The sequence below is a fragment of the Dromiciops gliroides genome, chromosome 6 (genome assembly GCF_019393635.1).
Source record: "Dromiciops gliroides isolate mDroGli1 chromosome 6, mDroGli1.pri, whole genome shotgun sequence".
Classification (NCBI taxonomy): Eukaryota; Metazoa; Chordata; class Mammalia; order Microbiotheria; family Microbiotheriidae; genus Dromiciops; species Dromiciops gliroides.
The window spans coordinates 115,375,899-115,397,124 of NC_057866.1; the positions used below are offsets into that span (position 1 = coordinate 115,375,899).

General features: G+C 37.4%; 1 protein-coding gene across 5 annotated transcripts in view; it reads left to right on the top strand.

Annotated features, from left to right (window-relative positions):
- LIMCH1 (LIM and calponin homology domains 1) overlaps nt 1–21,226 on the top strand; it is a 376,071-nt gene that overhangs the window by 253,789 nt on the left and 101,056 nt on the right. For all 5 annotated transcript variants that reach the window (XM_043970433.1, XM_043970436.1, XM_043970435.1 and 2 more), the window contains exons 4-5: nt 13,955–14,061; nt 19,402–19,432. In XM_043970433.1, coding sequence (XP_043826368.1) covers nt 13,955–14,061; nt 19,402–19,432 — 138 coding nt within the window. The remainder of the gene's footprint in view (nt 1–13,954; nt 14,062–19,401; nt 19,433–21,226) is intronic.

The following is a 21,226-nucleotide window of genomic DNA, read 5'->3' on the forward strand; positions in this document are numbered from 1 at the left end:
TTCATCACTTATCTTAGGAGGTAGACTCTACTAGTTTCAGCAAGATTGTGGAGTCATATCTTAAGGTCACTTTTGAATGTATTATACTGGTATATGGATACATCTAGGAGGAATTTTTGCAATTGTACTTCACTCCATGACAATGCACAAGGTGGGCGGGGGAGGCAGTAAGAGTATAATACTTTCTAGTGAGATGTATTTTAGGACTTTCAAATGCTTTCCTAGGGGCTGCTGCTTCATTCTTTTTAAGGCTAGTATTCAGCAGCAGATTGGATCACTTAGAAAAGAAGGGTTTAGAGGGAATTCTCTTCAAAATGACTGATAAGTTATTATAACAAACAAGGTGACTCAGTACCAGCTATCTCTTACTCAACAGAAATTCACTTAGCCAAATTTTTAATATGAAGAAGTCATTAATTTAACTAACAATACGACTGTGACAAGCAGGATGATTTCAGAAAGGCCTGGAATGACTTATATGAACTAATATGTAGTGAAGTGAGTAGAATCAGGAGAATGTCGTGCACAGTGACAGCAATATTGTTTGCTGAAGAACTATGAATGACTTAACTACTCTCAGTAGTTAAGACAATCCCAAGGACTAATGATGAAGTATACTGCCCACCTTCAAAGAAAGAACTGATATTGATTGAACACAGACTGAAGCATGCTATTTTTCACTTTCTTTTCCTTCCTTTTTTTTCTCTTTATTCAAGTCTTTTTATATAAAATGACTAATATGATAATGTTTTATATAATTGTACATGTATAGCCTATATCTGATTGCTTACTGCCTTGGGGAGGGAGAAGGAGAGAGAGGGGAGGAAAGATAGAACTTTGGAACTCAAAACTTTAAATAAGGATGTTTATTAAAATAAAAAATTAAGCAGCAACAACAACAAACAAACAATACCACTGGAACTTAGAGAATCAGTTTCTTCCTCTATCATCCAGGCACTATTAATTCCTAAAAGTGGAATATCCTCTATGGATAGAATTGACTAAAGTCCAACAACATTTAGGAGTTTTCCAGGTTCAGGACATCACTTTGATGTCCTAACAGCCTGTGATGCAGACAGAAGCAATTATTTAAATATGTATTATTTAATAATAATATTTTATTATGATAATTTATAAATCATTTAAATGGTTATTAATGTTCATAACTAATTCACTTAGCTCATGCAGTAAAAAAATTAAGTGTTCTCCCTGCATGTTTATATACATATGTGCATGTTGCATGTATACATATTTTCTGCATAGCTACTTGTGTAGCCAATACACTTATTGAAGCACAATGCAAAATAAATGTTTCCCCCCCAGGGCAAAGAAAGGTAAAATTTAAGAAGAATTCAGTTGGCTTCTAATATTTGGGGTGGAAAACTTAGAAAACCATTCCTGCACCCCTATACTTTAAGCCCAAACTTACCCCTCCTTCTTGCATATTTCTATCTTACTCCCTCCCTTTTCCCATGATTGAGCTGTAGATATACCACTGACCCCCAAATAGTTCTCTTAACCAAATGATTGGCGTTCAGTTTCCTGTATTTTTTTTGGACCCATAATTGCTTACATTCCAAAGCACAAATTTTAAAAGAACAAGAAAATCCTAAATATACCCAATCATTGTCAGTCACTCACAGATCACCTCCCTTTCTTTTTCTTGAACCATACTTTGTAAAGGAGATTTCACACTGTGTAGGCAAGGAATTGCTTTAGGAAATGAGAAGTGTCTTAGGTCTCAATGTCAGTTTATTTTGCTATTGGTTGCTCTATAACTGTGGGTGAGTCATTACTCTTAAGTAAATAAAGTGATGATAATCAAAGATTAATGAAATTTGCTAACGGTGGCAGTTTAGGACTCTGATGTTTACATAACCTCCCACCCCTTTTTTAAAGGCTAGAATTTGAGAGGAGGAAAACAGAGAAATAAATATGACTAAATATGGTAAATGAACTAGTGTGGCCAAAATTTGTACACTGTCACCTTTCTATCCCAGCAGCAGAGAGTGATAAATACTTAGACGTTTCAGCCCCTAATTTAATTTTTTTTTTTTTTAGTGAGGCAATTGGGGTTAAGTGACTTGCCCAAGGTCACACAGCTAGTAAGTGTTAAGTGTCTGAGGCCGGATTTGAACTCAGGTACTCCTGACTTCAGGGCCGGTGCTTTATCCACTGCGCCACCTAGCCGCCCCTCCCTAATTTAATTTGTGAATGATTTTCCATCGTGATGTCATCCTTGGAGATTTGTTCCATAGATAACTTCAACTTTTCAAAAATCTTTAGAAGTTGATCATTTATCATAGTATCTAAGCCCTTTTTGAACTTAACTTTTTTTTTTTTTTTTTTGGCATGAACAACATTTGGAGATGTGAATACATATTTTATTACTCACTGGTTACACATACATTTCCTTTGTCTTAAATCTCCCCTTTATCACCTTTCAAGGGGGTTCCCCCTAATTCAGAATTCTGAATTTCATGAACATTTGTTTCCTTGGCCAAGATCTTCCTGATTTTATAGTCTTGGAAATACTGCTCCACCCCATACTGAAAGTAATCTTATAGTTTCTCCTTATGAAATCCTTTAGTCTCCTCCATCCTTTTAGTTGCCCCTTAACCTTTTCTTGCTTAGTGAGCATATCATTTATTTGCCTCTTCCTCTTTCAGATTCTTCCACAAATTATATATCTTCCATGAACATTTTAATTGGTAACTCCCTAGTGCAGGCTTTTAGTAGAATTTAAAATGTGGAGTAGAAAATCTCTTGTGAGAATGAAATTTCCTTATTCGGGAATCTCAACTGTATTTCTTCTGTTAAATTATTTATTTCTGTTTCCTTGGCTTGCATGATGGTAGGAGGAGAAGATCCTAGAAAAGAATTTTCAAGTGTTTCTCTGCTATTTCTGCTGGCATAATTGTCATAAAACCAAAAGAAAATTAGTGTTCAGTGAACTACCAGTTATGCATGTTATTCTTGGGCCATTCGATTCATATTAAAGAAATATGGATGAATTGAAAACTGTTAGTAATGTTGTAATGGTTCTCTCACACTAAGGATTTTGATAGCCTTTGTCAGAACAGAATTTGAATTTAGATGGAACTATAATTTCCACATTTAATGTGAATGCTGTTTTACTCAGCATATCAAAAAAGCTTAGAATCTTAGAAGTGGAAGGGTATTTGAATATCAGCTAGTTAGTTCAGTTTCATTTCCATACAGAAATGCCCTTCCACAACATCCTTTTGAAGCCCAATTTGGGACTTTGAATACTTTTAGTGATGTGTCTACTCACTGTATGCAAGGTGGATATTATCATTGTCACTGGATCACTTCTAATTGTAGGAAAAGACCTTCTCTATGTCGAATTGAATCTGCCTTTCTGGAAACACACTTCTTTGCCCCAACTGCTGACTTCCCTGGCTTTGTTTAAGTCCCTTCTAAAATCCTACCTTTTATAAGAAGCCTTCCCCCGGCCTCTTCATTCTAGTGCTTTCCCTCTTTTAAGTATTTTTAAAATTTACCTGTACATAGCTTACATGTCGTCTTCCTCTTTAAACGTTCCCTGAGGGCAGGAACTGCTTTTTGCTCTTAGCCCTTAGCCACAGTTCCTAGCACATAGTGAGCGATTAAAATGTTTTATTGAATGAATGAATTCTCATTCATATCAAATTCCTTCAGAAATTTGACCATAACTACCATGTATGTTCTTTTTTTTTTTTTTTTAGTGAGGAAATTGGGGTTAAGTGACTTGCCCAGGGTCACACATCTAGTCAAGTGTTAAGTGTCTCAGGCCGGATTTGAACTCAGGTTACTCCTGAATTCAGGGCCGGTGCTCTATCCACTGTGCCACCTAGCTGCCCCCATGTATGTTCTTTTGCCACCAAGTCCTCTCTTCTCATAATTTCTTTGTTCTTCAACTTTTCCTTGTAAGACAATTTTTGAGTCTTTACCATTCTGATAAGTAGGGAAGCTAAGTGATGCAGTGGATAGGGTGGGAGCCTGAAATCAGAAAAACTGAGCTCAAATCCAACCTCAAGATTTAACTAGCTATGTGACCTTGGGCAAGTCATTTGCTTGCCTCTGTTTCCTCATATGTAAAATGTGGATAATAATAGCACCTACTTCCCAGGGTTGTTGTGATGATCAAATGGTACAATGTTTGTAAGGGCCTACAATACAACCTTCTAGATGTGATCTGATCGCCATAGAATATGCAGTGGAAACTATATCTCCCTTGATCTGGAAATTATAAACTCTTTAGGATGTCCCAATTCAGTAATTTTCATTTTTAAATTAGGCCAGTTGTATGCTTAGAAAGTAGCTGTAGAAAATGTATTCTGATCTTTTCTTCATTTTTGTGTTTATTGAAGATGACCTGTACTTTTCATTTATGTATAATTACAAACTCAATAGTCTTTTCCCTACACTTCTGTTGAATTACATAGAAAATTACCATAAAGGAGCTCAAAATTAGGCTAGAGTCCTGATAAGTTTGTGGGGGAGGGAGAGGGAATTGATGTTTTGCCCGGATTTCCCCCCTCTCTGCCTTGAAGCCATCAAGGGAATTTTTTCTTCAGCTGTAAATTTTGACTACCAAAATTACTTCAGGCAGTGAGTTTGTCAGCCAGTACAAAGGTTGCCTTTGGGTTTTAATTTGTGGTATTTCCGTCCTTGATGACTGTTTAGTCCTCCAGTAGAGAGGTTGTGACCTGCAAACGTGAGAGGGGTAATGGTTATTTTGATCTATCAGTATAGCTCCTACTTACCACACCAAGTTGGCCATTTCACAAACCTGTTTCTTTGTCTAATGTCATCCATGTGTCTGACCTAAACCATGCGATACTTTGTTCTTGAGGTCACTCCTAACTATTAAACCATTGTCTTGATTTGCAGCACTATAAAGACAAGTGTGAATACTTAGTCATATTGTAAAGGATGAAAGAGATGGAGATGGGCCAAGTCCCATCTGTCTAGTAAATTGTGGGGAGATGATTGGCCTGCAGTGAATGTTTGGTTCACACTAAGTTGTCATGTCTTATGCTCATAAGGACATAGCCAATGTAATAAACCAATTGAAGGCCACTCAGAAAGATTGTCAATTTGAGATTGGGGTTGCAAGAGAAGTTTGATTACATCTGTCTTGTTTGAACATATTTTGAACTATAAACTGTATTTTAATTGTTCAACTACAGAGTTTCCACAAGATTATTTTACAAATAGTAAGATTGTCTCAAATGTCAAGGGATAGATTGTTTAACTGAGCATGATGATTACCTCTACCTAATTTTTCTACAATATCAATTTCTAGGTAAATCCTAATTTCCATTTGATTTCCATTATAAAATTGAGACATTTTACTGGAGATAAGTATATAAAAGTGCATAATACAATGTTAAGGAGAAAATTTTTTTTTAATCACACTTAGGGGACAGTTAGGTGGTGCAGTGAATAAAGTGCCAGCCCTGGATTCAGGAAGATCTGAGTTCAAATCCAGCCTCAGACACTTGACACTTACTAGCTGTGTGACCCTGGGAAAGTCACTTAACCCTCATTGCCCTGCCCCTCCCCCCCAAATCACACTAAAGAGAGAACCATAAATCTGATTACCATTTATAATTATACTTTAATGTTATTAATAATAATGTATTTTATTTCAAATACCCCAGAATTTAAGAACTGAAAGTGAAATTGTCAAGAGCACCTGGCATAGTACTACCACACAATCAAAAGTTTTACCCTGATTAGAATCTGTTCTCCCTAAAGTGGCCTCATTAACAATTCTTTTCATATTGCCTTCTTTCTACCCATCTTTTCTAGCTAAGAATAGTTCCACCACTGGCTTTCACGAACTTAAATGGGAAGAGAAAACAATGTCCAAAATTATGGATGCCATCTTCAGTTCTTATCTAGCAGTTGTAATTTCTTGGGCAATCAGATAATATTAAAAACATGTCAAATTCTACTTACAGTGACTAGTTCTACAGCTAACAGTTTGTTTACTATTCAACTAAGTGTTGGTGGCCTTATTTTTTTCAATTAAATTTTATTTTAAGTTTCACACTCTTTCTTTTCCCCTTCCCCTTCCTTTGCCCACTGAGAAAACAAGAAAAACAAAACCCTTACAAATATATACATATATACATATAGGGGGCAGCTCCTCAAATAAAAAACAAAACAAAACAAAAATATATACACATAGTAAAGCAAAACAAATTCCATATGTTCAGAAAACTACATTATTCAGTCTGTATTCTATCACCTCTCTATCTGAAGGTGGGTGGCATATTCATTATGAGTCCTATGGAACTATGGTTGGGCATTAATGTTGATCAGAATTGCTAGGTCTTTCAAAGGTGTTGTAATTGTAGAAATTGTTCTCCTGGTTTCTGCTCAGTTCTTATTGTTCTTCCCAAGTATTTCATTACAGCACAAAAGTATTCTCTATCACATTCATATGCCATAACTCGTTTAGTCATTCCTAATTGATAGACATACTCTCATTTCCAATTCTTTGCTTCTTGGTGGCCCTAGTAAAGGCATTTAGCACAACACTGTCTAGAAAAAGACATTAGCAGTTTTCTGAGTTTGGCTGTAGCATTCACCCTTTAGTAAGGAAACAATCAAGTTCCCCCCAGGTGATGGCAGCTTCCAGGACAGGATGGTAGGAGCAAAAATAGCAGCAGAATTATACTTAATCAAATCCTTAAGTTTTGAATGCTCAAGTGAATTCTGTTAAGGGAAATATAATATATATATATATATATATCTATATATATATATATATATATATATATATGAAATCAGATTTGAAAAAACAACACTCAAAAGAGCCTATGGGTAATGTGTGGAAAGTCCAAAGATACAAATGATTAACAGTTTTGTAAATGGATTCAGAACTTTTCAAATCAGATCTAAAAATCACTTGAGCTTCCTAATCCATTTCTAAAGATTTGGGGTAATCAAATAAAAGATGGGATTTTTCCAGAAATGTAATGATTTTCATACTACAAATTGGTGTATCTTTCTTCATCTGCCAAGTAGTAAACAATTCCTCCCGAAGACCTGTTGAAAGTCAGGATCTCTTCTTCTTCTTCTTCTTCCTTCTTCCTTCCTCCTTCTTCCTTCTTCCTTCTTCCTTCCTCCTTCCTTCTTCCTTCTTTCTTCTTTCTTCTGACTTGCCCAAGGTCACACAGCTAGTAAGAGTCAAGTATCTGAGGCCAAATTTGAACTCAGGTCCTCCTGAATCCAGGGCCAATGCTTTATCCACTGTGCCACCTTAGCTGCCCCCCAGGATCTCTTCTAAGGCCACTGGGGATCAAAGGGAAGAGCCTGAAAAATAGAGGTAAAAGGTAATTTTAAAAGTGCATTCTAAGAATCCTCCAATTGGAATCAGCCAGTTGCTCGTAAGTATGTGGAAGGAAAAATAAATTTTTGATAGAACTATTGGGTTAGAAATGATTTACTATATGCAAGGTATTATGCTAGAAATCTTGTAAGAATATTTAAAGTCTCAAGACATAGTCCCTGCTCCAGGAGCTTATAATCTATTTGGAGAGGAAACATTTATGTATACAAATAACCATAATTCAAATAACCTAAGCGTTTGCATTTTCACTATAGAGAACACAGAACAGTGTGTACTACAAAGTGAACTTGTATTATGAAGTGGGGATTAGAGGATCCTTGCATCTTTTCCCCAAGAACCGGGAATGACTATACTGTTTTGGAGTCAGGAACATAATCTATGTTTGCATACAGGTTGTACACAGGTTGCTGAGAGCAAATCAGAGAAGAGAATGGCAAAGAGGACAGGAGAGGAGATAGATAACAGGGTCACTGATAGACATGTGTATACCCCTTTGGCCTGAAAGGGAGTTCATGGACAGGGATTCTGAACTCCAAATTACTAAGTAGGAAAGGGACAATTTTTAGTTCCAGAATCTGGCTTTCTATACCAAGAAGGGAGATTTCCTGGGCCGTACCAGTCTTGGCTATTGCTTCTTGAGTGACTGAAAGTTTGGGAATTCACAAGTTCTAGGGTTCCAGCCCTGCACATTCTAGATAGAGAATAGAATTTCCCCTTGGAAGTACTTCTGATTGAATAGAGAGTAAATTTATAGCACTTTCTAATTAACCAAGAGATGGTAAGAACTTTTCCATCACTGATAGGCCAAGTTTTACATCCATCATATATTCTATAACCTGCCTTAAAGTGGTTGGTTTTTTGTTAGATAAATTTAAAACTATGGCAGGTCTATACTCATTTAAAGCATCACAAACTGTTGCCAAACTTTTATTGGAGTTGAAATACTAACTTTTTCAGCAAGGAAAATAGTAGTAAACCAGTGTCTGTCTACCTACGCTCATTCAAAATTTAGATACTACGATGTATTTTGCTTGGAATTATGAATGTGGAAAAATTTCAGTGTGAAGAGCAAGCCAGATGATGCGTTTCATGTACTGAAAGTTTTTGCTTTTTCTGGTCACTGCTTGGCTTTGCCCCAATGCTAACTCTTGGCTGGGTGGTTCTTTCTCCTGGCTTTCCTCCTGGTTGGAACTTGGCAGTTGTCCATAGTCATTAAATTGCATCAAGGAGCTGGAAGGAAACCTACAGCAATTTCAACCTTCCAGCTCAGATTGTTCATGCTGGCTGGCAACACAGTGCTTTTGTGCCCACTGTTCACGCAATGAATAAATACCGTGTCATTAGAGAGGGTGAATGCTTGTCCAGGATGGCAGCCTGTAGGAAAAGTATATGCAGGCCTTTCTCAGGAATCTGGACAAGCATGGAGTTAGGGAATTCTATGGAAGTCTATTGTGATCACACTGAGCATCTTGATTAGGATCCCCAGTAATTCCTAGATAGCATCTTTTCTCATCTCCTTTTTCTTGGGTAGCATGCTCTGAAAAGAATTTTTGAACCTAATCAGAACTGCCCTAAATAAACTAGAGATTTTGTTCAGTTATGTTCAAATCAATTCAATGAAGATTTAAATATTAAGCATTTACAAATGCAAAGCATTTTGCTAGGTGATGCATCAATGAAGCCTTTAAAGAACTTTTTTTCAAAAACCAGGTACAGTACTGTTTGATAAACCCAAAGATTCCAGCTTCTAGGATAGGAATTCATTATTTGGCAAAAACTGCTGGGAAAACTGGAAGATAGTGTGGCAGAAATTAGGCATAGATCAGCATCTTACACCTTATACTAAAATAAGGTCAAAATGGGTACATGATTTAAACATAAGAGGTGATACCATAGGTGAGTTAGGAGAGGAAGAGAGGGGGAGGGAGAAAAATTTGAAATTGGAAGTCTTATGGAAACAGGGGTCGAAAACTATCTCTGCATGTAACTGGAAAGTAATAAAATACTTTTATTAAAAATAAAAATAAAAAACTGGGTACAAATACAAAAAATCAAATGTGTATATTCTCTGTTCCTTTGTAAGTTCCATCTTTTAAGTTATACATTTGCTTGCATAGTTGTATAGTTGCCATTACATTTCAGAGTCTTTAGTGTGACATAAAGAGAATAGGAACAAAGAATCTGGATACTGGGGCAAGAAGGGGTCTATCAATGTGGAGAATGTTCATTTTCATTTTGAGATTTCTCACACCTGGTCACATCTGTGAGGTGGTACAGTAGATAAAGCACTGACCTAGGATTCAGGAGGACCTGAGTTCAAATCTTGCCTCAGACACTTGAAACTTACTAGCTGTGTGACTCTGGGCAAGTCATTTAACCTTCATTGCTTGGAGAGAGAGAGAGAGAGAGAGAGAGAGAGAGAGAGAGAGAGAGAGAGAGAGAGAGAGATTTTTTCAAGGAATGTAGGGGCACTTGGTTTTCATTCTAATGCAAGTACCATAGAGAGTTTAGGTGGGTTCTAAATATTGTAAAAATATTTTAACTGACTTGCTGGGATTAATCTGTTGACTGTTTGACTGGCTGGCTATCTGACAGCTATTTTAGTATGGGCCATTTAAAAATTTCTCCGCACTGCTCCACTCCCAAATTGATAAGCAAACAATTAAGAAGCCTCTTAATTAAATAATCAAAGAAGCAGGGTTTATTTATAAAAATAAACATAAGAGATAAGAAATGCAAAGTTATAGGAGACCTGACTGTTTTTAATATAATAAGGGCCATTGCTGCCTCTTGCCTGAAGGTATGCTGCTTGGACTTGTTTGCCTCCACTCCTATCCAACTTTCACTCTTTTTCACCTTCACTCCAGCTCCCCTAGCTTTCACTGCTCAGCTCCCTTCTTCTAACTCCAAGCTCCTTGCTTCACTCTTTAACTTCTCTCTCACTACTGTAGCCTCAGTCTCCTTAGCGAACCCCCTTTCTGTACTGTCGTGACGAATCCCCAAGTGTTTCTTCTCTCACCAACCTCTCAGCTCTCTAGCCTTTCCTGTCTAACTGCTGTGCTGAACCCCTGCATCTTTCTTAGTTCTCCAGCATCCTCCCTTCTAACTCACTAAAAAAACCTTTTTCCTCTTACTGTTCTTTCTCTGTCTGTCTACTCTGTCAGTCTGCCCCTACTGTCTAACTCCCCAGTATATATCTTCCTTCTCTCCCCTCAAACCTTGGGCTCCCTGCACCCCCCCACCCACCCAAGCCAAGCTAATCCCCCAGCCGCAGTGGCCAGGGGGCTCAAGTGTCCTGTTCGTACCACACCCAGGGCTCGAGGGGCCCATGCACCCTGCTGCACACCCAGGGCCTGGCAGGACAAGCCTGGGATCTCTGGGGCAGCTTCCCTCAGGATGGAGGGAGCTGGGGCTTTCCCCAGCTGTCCGCCCAGCCCTTGTTCTCTAAGGCCCCAGGGGCTTCTCCACTTGGTTGAAGTGGAGGAAAAAAACAAACAAACCCTGAGGGCCTAAGGCTTTTTAATCTCAGCCCAAAGGCAGGGTCCCCAAATCATAATAAATTCTCATAATATCTACAAAATATTTGCCTGTTCCTTGGCTAAAATGCCATTCACAACATCTTAGTGCTATCATATATTATGACAATATTCTATCAAAGAATCTATCAGGGGACGGGAATTAGCATGTATATAGTGCATATTATGTGCCAAGTACTGAGCTAAGCACTTGACAAATTTTATCTTATCTGATCCTTACAAGAACACTAAGAGGAAGGCTTTATTATTATCCTCATTTTATAGTTGTGGAAACTGAGGTAAACAGGTTAAGTGACTTGCCCAGGGTCATACATTAAGTGTCCAAGGTTGGGGTTGAGGAGGGAAAAAGGTCTTTTTGATTCCATGTCCACTTTGCTTTATTTCCTCCCCTTACCTTGTATCTGCTTCGTAAATATTTAATTTTATTTATATGTGTATATTTTGTTTCCTATGAGTAGGATGTAAAGTCTTTGAAGGCAGAAAATGTTGGATATTTATTTTTGTATCTCTAGCTCCAAACACAGTATCTGGAACATTGTTCTTTAAAAATGTTTCATTGATTGATTGAAGGAAAAACACCCTAAAACCAAATGTATTTTCCTCTCCTTTCATCCATCTAGCCAAATTTTACTTTTCAAATTTACTGCATATTATCTAGCTAGATTATATGTAAATATATGCTTTCTCCCTATATATATATATATATATATATATATATATATATATATATATATATATATATAGGGAGAAATGGTGTATATATATATATATGTATATATATATATATACACACCATACTATAAGCAATCCTAACACATGTGTATCATGTAGTGCTGTACCAATTTTCAAAGAATAAGAATTCAGTAAAATTAAAAACAGTAGAGCTATAGTGAATATACTTTTAATTTTTCTTTAATTATTCAGAAAGCAAGAAATTTCCTCTCAAAAAAATGGACATCAGCCATCCTTATATATCAAATGAGAAAGTGTCTGTTAATAAAACTTGCTATTGAATAATATAGAGTGGGAACCAGTTCTTACTGGTTTAACTCCATAATGGTAATTTGTTGACCACTACCTTAATCGTTAGGAAGAATTTGGGTAGAGGAAAGATATGTGGGACCATTTACAGTAGAGTTGTCGCCTTTGTCATGAGGAGGGAAGAAGCAGGAGCCCCAAGTGACCAGGCTAATTGTTGTGCTGTTACTGTGAGGGCAATGAGTGAGATGATGGGGCACTATCCTTGGATAATTGGGGGAATGGATGGGAGTATTTTGTAATGGTTTGTGAATAGTGGAAATGAAGGCAGGTGGGGAAGAATGGGGACATATGAGCTCTAATTTCTTTACTGATGGGTCAGTGTATTTGTATGTGATCAAATTATTTTATGAGGAGAAAGGATAGCCTTAATATTTGAAATGGCATTGAGTAGAACCCACTTCTGGCATCTATGATTTGGTCAATGGGATACTTCCTCCACTCAAACAGATATAATCAACTTTTAGTTGAATAGATGATCCTGGAGAGTTTTATGACCACAACATTCATCACCCTGCCACCAACCCCATGAGGAGTCCCTGTGAACTCAGCAAGGCTTGTCCTTAGACAGTAGAGGTCACTGGCATAATACAGAACTGTTTGTTTTAATTTTCAAACAGGAAGATAATTTTACATCATAGGCATAACATATGCCTTTTCCCACCCACCCCCTTCCCCAGAATTGTGTCAAAAGGGGGGGAAATGACCAAGAAAGTTTTAAACTTAATGATCTACAGGAATGGAAGTAGAAAATAGAGAAAGATTAGACAGAATTTCCTCAGTTAAAAGCAATTGTTTTGACAGAGAAACTGATCAGGTTTAGAGAATCGTTTTTGACTTTGCATTTCATACTTTGTTCTTTGAGGAAATGATACAAGTGAAAGTAATCTGGTCTGAATACTGTATCTTAGGTTATTTGTTGGGCTAAAATGTTCTCATGAAAATGGGGAAAGGATCATGATTGCTGAGAATTTTAAGGCAAATTTAGGAATTTTTTAAAATATATGGGCTATTTTGGTGGAAATGCATCTTTCCATGGGGAAAATTCTGCTTAAGAGTTGAATAAAGATTGAAGAGACTGAATCTATCTCAAGATGAATATAAAAATGAGATCCCCTAGACCAAAGCTAAAATTGCTTGGTTGTTTGAAGGGCAGCAGATGGAAGTATTAAGCAGTGAGATCTGCTCAGTAGGCCAATATACCCAAAGTGCTTAAAAAGTGATCCATTTCGGTGCAAAAACAAATAGTTTGGGCTTTTCCACTGAAGCCTAGTTGTTTACGTTGGACTGTAGCTGCTCACTTTGTTTTTTTCTCCATATATTCTCCAGTGTCCAACTCTCTAGTTTCCTCTCCTGCCTCTGTTCCATTTCTGCCATTTGCCTTCTTTAAATTTCCCAAAAGTCTAGTTAAGGTAGGGATGTGGATGACGTTCTTTTGTGTCTTCACAAGAACTCCCCTAGTCTCCAGGATGCTGCATGAGTCACAATCACCCACACTATCTACTGTCAAAGTGTCACAAGTACTTGCCCTCAGTGAGCTTATAATCTAGTCTGGGAGAAAAGACACACACAAGAAGAAAATTTAACTAAGGGTATAAGGCAACAGCATATACCCAGGCATGTGAATATGCCTTAATTTTAAGTATCCCAAGGTAAATAAAACATAATGGACTTGTCTTGGCTGTGTAGTGTTATTTTATTGTGTAATATACAAGTTAGCTTCAAGTTGAGCTAAATATAAATGACTGGAGTTTTGGGTTTTGTTTTTTTGTTTTTTTTTCTGGGCAGTGGGGGTTAAGTGACTTGCCCAGGGTCACACAGCTAGTAAGTTTCAAGTGTCTGAGACTGGATTTGAACTCAGGTACTCCTGAATCCAGGACCGGTACTTTCTCCACTGCGCCACCTAGCCACCCCTGGAGTTTCTTAATAATTTAATCTATTAAAGAAAAGGGAATAGTTTGCCAAGATATTCTGCCATAAAGAAAAACTGAATTTCTTTGCCTTCTTTCAGGACAATATCATCTTATTCTTAAGAGGCTGCAAAGAGCTCGGGCTTAAAGAATCTCAACTCTTTGACCCAGGTGATCTCCAGGACACTTCAAATAGAGTAGCAGTCAAGTAAGTAATAATGTACATTCTTATGTAGAGCGGCAAATGATGTATCATTTGTGTTGGGGGCTGGGAAACTGAGGATGGGCAAAGAAGATTGTTAATGCTGACAGGCATGTAACAGTGATGGTCAAAATCAGAGTTTCACAGCATAACTTTCTTTCCTGTGTACTTGTTGATAAACCTAAACATAATTCTTTTAGACACAAGAAACTGGTCATGAAGTCCAGATTTTTGGAAAGTAAAAAAGCTTCTGAGGAGGGAAGAAAGTGAAGATATTTGTGTAAAATCTGTTGTAGGCTAAAACCAAAACATTTAGGGACGCCAATTCTGATCATTTAAATAGGCTGTTTGAAGGTACAAGGCAGATAAAGCTACAATCAATTAATTAAGCAGTGAAAGCAATTGACCATGGAGACCCATTTCCTCTGTCAGCTCCTCAAGTTCTCTGAAGACGAATCCTTTATTGAGCCCATTGCAAAGTACTGCATCAGTGTAACATGACTAATCCAGTAATCTTCTGGGCTGCAATTTCTCTGCACCACAATATTAGTAGTGAAGTAGTGAAGGAAGCTGACCAGTTTCTGTTTTTGTTTTTTTTGTTTTTTGTTTTTTGTTTTTGCAGGGCAATGGGGGTTAAGTGACTTGCCCAGGGTCGCATAGCTAGTAAGTGTCAAGTGTCTGAGGCCGGATTTGAACTCAGGTACTCCTGAATCCAGGGCCGGTGCTTTATCCACGGCGCCACCTAGCTGCCCCGTGCTGACCAGTTTCTAATGAAAGGGTGAGCTCATGGCCAGGATAGTGAAAGAAAGAAAAAAAGAAAGATCTTATGAGGTCTTAGTGATAAATTTAAAAATAGAAGTCTACTCTGATTCTTATTGTGGTGTAAAGATGATCCTATTTTCTTAACAGCTATTAAACTGAAAAATCTTTGATTTCATAGGCCGAGGATAGAGTCTAGTCTGGGGACATCTGAGGAATGGTCTAGTTAAGTCTGGAAGGGCTTATCACCAGAAGGCTGGCTAACCCATGATGATTTGGGGGGGGGGCGGGGGAGAAGGCACAATTCCTCTTATTATGCAGTCATTCAGTCATGTCCATCTCTACATGACTCTGTACTGGGTTTTCTTGACAAAGATATTGGAGTGGTTTGCCATTTCCTTCTCCAATGGATTAAGGCAAAGAGAGGTTAAGTGACTTGCCCAGGATCATACAACTAGTGAGGTTGGATTTGAATGCAGGGTTTCCTGACTCCAGACCCAGTGCTGTATCCAATGAGCTATATAGGTACCTCAAAACTGTCTAGAATTACTGACTGCATTATTTAAAGGGGAAGACACACACCTAATAAATCATATATTCTTCAAGAAAAGAGTTTTTAAACATCTGGTTTTTTGAAATATCCAAATAAATTTTTTTCCTCTTTTGCCCAATCCAGCTAAATGATGTTCTTATTTAATTGGAAATAGTAAGTGGAAAGAAACCTAGATTGAGTATTTGGAGGTTCATATGCTAGTCTTAACTCTGCTACTGTGTTTGGGATGTTGGGCAGGTAACCTTTGTGAGCCTCATCTTCTGTAAAATGAAAGATTGTGTGCACAAAGTTTTAGAATTAGAACTAGATTCAGACTGAATAAGTTAGTCCTCCCTCCTTATTTTACAGAGGAGGAAACTGATAAATAGAGAGGAGTAAAGTGACTTGTCCAAAGTCACACAAATACAAAGTGACAGGGGCAGACTTGGTACCAAGGGGCTTCATTCCCTATCTAGTTCTCTTTCCTCTTGACTGCAATTCAGGGAGTGGACAAGATCACTCTGGGACTCTGATTCTAGGCACTGGATAGCTATGTATATGTGTGTACACATACACATTTGCATATAATATGTAATATTGCCAAAGAGGCTGGACTTTGTTTGCCCTTTGAGACTTCTTCAGTAGAGCAAATAACCATGGTAAATAATTTCATAATCTTTGAGTATCTTCTGATAAGAATTACAGTTGGCCAAGAGTAATGGTAATTGATTTATCTGACAAAAAAGTTCCATGCATTTTCACCTGGGAAGCCAGAGAAAGCAAACCTCACTTAGGAAGTGACTATCCCTTTGTAAAAGTATGGCCCTGGGGGGGCAGCTAGGTGGCGTAGTGGATAGAGCACCGGCCCTGGATTCAGGAGTACCTGAGTTCAAATCTGGCTTCAGACACTTGACACTTACTAGCTGTGTGACCCTGGGCAAGTCACTTAGCCCCAATTGCCTCGCAAAAAAAAAAAAAGTATAGCCCTGGGGCAGCTAGGTGGCTCAGTGGATAGAGCACTGGCCCTGGATTCAGGAGGACCTGAGTTCAAATCCGGCCTCAGACACTTGACACTTACTAGCCCTGTGACCCTGGGCAAGTCACTTTAACCCCAATTGCCTCACCAAAAAAAAAAAAAAAAGTATAGTCCTGATGTCATCTTCATGGGGTTTTAGGGAGTCTAGTTCTGGGAATTCAGTGTTCACATCCTAGAAACTCTTACATTCAGATTACAAAAGAGTTTATGCTAATTGTAGTATGACTATAATTATAAACGATGAGGGAAGGAAGGCAGGGGAGGGAGGGAGGAGAGTCCAAGAAAAGATGAGCCAATGGGTTTTAATGATGTGGATACAGTTACTTCCCAATGACTTTCTGTGTTCTTATTTCTTCCCTCTGCCTCTGCCCCCCCCAATTCTTCTTTGTTCTCCGGCCTTCTTTTCTTCTATTTCCATTTCTTCCCCTCCTTTTCTTTTCCTGTTATTCAGTCCTCCCATTTCCTCCCCCGCCCCCTTTTCCTGGTCTTTGAGTTTTGCTCTTTCCTCTTTCTCCCTCTTGATAATTATAGTCAGAAGGATACTAATCTATCATCTTCCCTTAAGTCCTTCCCTTTTCTATTACCGTGGTTTGAATGTAACCATTTTTCTCTTTTTTTTTTTTTAAGTGAGGCAATTGGGGTTAAGTGACTTGCCCAGGGTCACATAGCTAGTAAGTATTAAGTGTCTGAGGCCAGATTTGAACTCAGGTACTCCTGACTCCAGGGCTGGTGCTCTATCCACTGCGCCACCTAGCTGCCCCGAATGTAACCATTTTTATAAAAAGGTTATAATGTTGTTGTCCACCCATAGTACCAGGATTACCAAATGTTTTTCCTCTTGTTTCTGGGGTTCAGGGTACAGGAGAGAAGTTAACTGCCTGCCTCCAAAGTCCTTCATCAAGAGTGCAGGTTTTATTTGTTATGATATCAGCCCCAGGATGCACTGTACAAGGGGACATTGTAAAACTGTTATCTCAGTGCTAGATTGAAGCCATAACAGCATGTCCTCTAGTTTTGATTTCTTCTTCTGTCAGATCAGGAGAGCTGGTGAATACATAAAAAACTAATTTGTTATTTACATTTTTGTATGCTGTAATCCACAAAGTATGGCAACTAATCTTAAAGAGCAACTGTTGACATTTTTTAATATAAAACTTTAGTTTTTTAATAAGTAATGGATAGAACCAAAAATTGGGAGTCAATGAAATACGGAAGGATGAAACATGTTATGCTGTTCAGTGTACATTTAGCAGTGGAGGTTTCAACTAGAAATCCAATGGAAAAGTCCACTGCTCCTGGTAGCAGCAAGCCATATGGTAATGTACCTTCTTCAGCACCATTTTATACCTGTTGTAGCACTGGACAGTTCCAAGGATTTGGTGGCAAGGACTTTTTCACTATTTCTAATTTCATGCAATTTGGCACATATGTCAGACAATTAGAACGAGTAATCAAAGCCAAGGTTTAGAGAGGTATATTAATAAACAAAGCAACGTGATGGTGTTAGGAAGGAGTATTGTGAGATTTTCTCAACCATTTCTTTGTATTATTTTCACAACATTTTCACTTAATTATACAGAATTATTATAGGATATGCATATGTATGAGTATACAAAATTGATATGTTCTGTATATGTTGAACATGAGAGAGAGAGAGAGAGAGAGAGAGAGAGAGAGATGCAGTTTTTTAGAATGTACCATTCAATAAAAGCAGCAAGGTGGTGTACTGAATAAGGTAGTAGCCTGGAGTCAGGTAGATCTAGTCTCAAATCCAGCTTTAGACACTATTATGTGACTCTGGGCAAGTTGGTTTGCCTCAGTTTTTTCAAATTTAAAATGGGAATAATAATATCACCTATCTCACAGCATTGTTGTTAGAATCAAATGAAATATTTGTGAAGTGTTTTAGCACAGTGCCTGGCACATAGTAATTGTTATATAGATGCTTATTCTCTTCCCTTTCCCTTTTAGGTTCCCAGTTTCTAATTAATTATTCTTAAAAGGAAACAAATCCTTTATGTTTGAATGATGAAAACTTTGAAGTGGACACTTTTACATGAGTGTTTGGAATTCTCACATATATGTCTACCATAAAATAATTTTCCATATATGTCTTTACATACTTTGGTTTAATTTTGGAAGCCTTCTTGAATTCATGCACATTTTTGTGTTTACATGTATGCATACACACTGTAGTTAAAACTCCAACATTGGCTGATGTTCACAGCTTAAATAACTTAATTTATTAATTATATTGCTTCTTAAACATCTACTATCAAATCTATGAGGATTTAAATAAATTTTTTGTGCTTAAGGGAGGATAAGTATTGACTGAGCTCCCTAGGGTGAAATGTAAGACTTATGAAATATAGTTACATTCTCCCTTATTAATTACTATGATCATACCTCTAGTTTTAAGCAATTAAGCTTTGAGAATATGTGTAAAATACATTAAAGTATTTGTGAATTTAAAATTTATGAATCTAATTGTTCTTCTATGTTACTATGACTAAATAGCATTTAATTTTAGAGAAAGATAGATTAAAGAGTATGGGATAGTGAAAGAGAGGTAAGCTCGAACATAGGAAGACTTGAGTTCAAGTCTTAGTTTTGACAAATACTGGCTGTATGACCTTGGCCAAGTCACTTAGCCTCTCACTGCTCAAGTCAACACTTTTAAGAACCCTCTATTTATAGAGAAAGTGGGGTTGTAGAAAGAGTTTCTTCTTCACTGGGGAGTTCCTAGACCAGTGTCATTACAGGTTCTGTCCCTATCTTCATCTTTATAATATTTCATTAAAGTGCTACAATCATGCTTTTCCCTCATGAAGGCTAAACCCTCCACTTGATCTTTGTTCCATTTTTGAAATCCTTAGCTATATATGTCTAAATTATTGTTATCTTTCTAGTTATTTTGTATTTAAATTCCAAAAATATTTTATAGATTTCTGGAGGAAATATACATATATGAAGAATTTGCTTTTCTAATTACTTTCCTTCTCCTTTTCTTCTATACTAGGAGCATTGACTGTAGTAGAAAGCTGAAAAACGTAAGTTCCAATTTTACTTTTTACTTACATATAGATCTGTTTTATTGTATACTTCAGGTTTTGTTTATGTCCAAAGCGATAAATTCAGTTCATGATATGATACCTTCATTTACCGAGAAAGAACCATCACTGGAATAAAAATATATATTGTGCTGATAGAGTAATTAATGACACTATTGGGAATGGGAGTGGCAAAATTTTAGGGTTTCATTATAATTTTACAAACACCAAATTTGGAAAGAAATGACAGCTTATCTTCAGTGAGTGGTTTGGTTTCTTAAGAGACCAAGTGACATGTGGTAATAGTTATGTTATACAGCCTCTCACCAGGTTGGTAGGCACAGACGAGATTATTAAATTAAGATATTTGAGCAAATTGTTTTAAGAAACCAGTAGAGTAACCTGAAGTGGCAACTATTGTAGGAGGCTACATTTTTGCTAATTTATTTTTCACATGGACCTTTCAAGTATTCACTGGTGTTTTCCAAAGAGAAAAGCAAACAATATATGTGAAAACACTTTATAATTGTACAGTCATATGAAGTAAGCTGCTATTCCAAACCAGCATTTCCCCAGTTGGGTTTCAGTTACAAAAGGCAAATAGGTTAAACCAATTCCATTTTGAATTGGAGAATATCAGAAATGGTCTAATGCTTATAATATTGGCAGAGAGTATCTGGATTCTTTTGGTTATGGTATAGTGGTAGCTTGTGGGGGGGTGGGGTGGGGTTGTTTTTTTATCCTGTTAGCTTGTAAACTTGACTGACACCCTCTTTTCCCATTCTACCTCTTCCTCATGCTGAAATTCCACAGGAGGTAGAATCTTTCCTAGTAGAATTTCAATTGTATTTTTTTTTAAGTCCATAGATGAAAGGTGCCTGTCTTTTGACGCCTTTGTGTCTTACCATTAGGATTTTCCAAATAGTCTGATACACTTAGTCTAAATTAGAGTTACTTTATGACCCTGGTTAAAGTACTCACATTTGGAGGCTTTTATTCTCTGGAAATTTGCTTGTTAAATGTATTCAAGTGCCAAGATTTGCATGGAAATGGATGTTTGGAGAGAGTCATGAAGGAGATTGTTCCTGCAGAAGTATAGAATCAAAATATAATTGAAGCCATAATACAAAGTTCATATTTTGGGCTTATTGCCATCTAAAGCCATGTGTAAATGCTGTGTCCTCCAAAACATATTCAGGCCTGGTTGGTTAATGAAGGGAGGCAAGACAGAATGAGTGCTAACTCTACTAAATATTTAGAACCCTCCCTAATTTTGCAAATAAAATAGTACTGAAGATGGAAATGAAAGAGCAACCTTGCCTGGACCTGGATTGTTCCCTTCTAAGGGACTAACCCACTAACCCTCCAATGAAACTTTTCTGGCCTCGATTTGGGGGATGCAAATTGATGTATGTTATGTGGTTTTTCTCGACATTTTCTTTTGAGGGATAGAAAACCCACACTAACTTGGGACCACAGCTTCACGACATTGAATTGAGAATAAAAGATTCACAAACATATGAGGTGTTGAATTGATATCAGTGTGTCAGCATCAGCATCAGCAAGGTTCAAGTCACTGAGTTCCAGATTAAATGAAATTTAATTGTTAGTTCCAATCAAGTCCTTATACACTTCCTGATTCCACCGCTCATTACATCCCTGGCTTATAGTTGTGGAGTTATAGTCACCATCCTCCTCTCCCCCAACCCCTTGATACACCCCCCCCCATGCTCAGCTTTACTCAAATGCCATTTCATGGTAGGCATGTTAGAGACTTTTAATCATTCCTACATT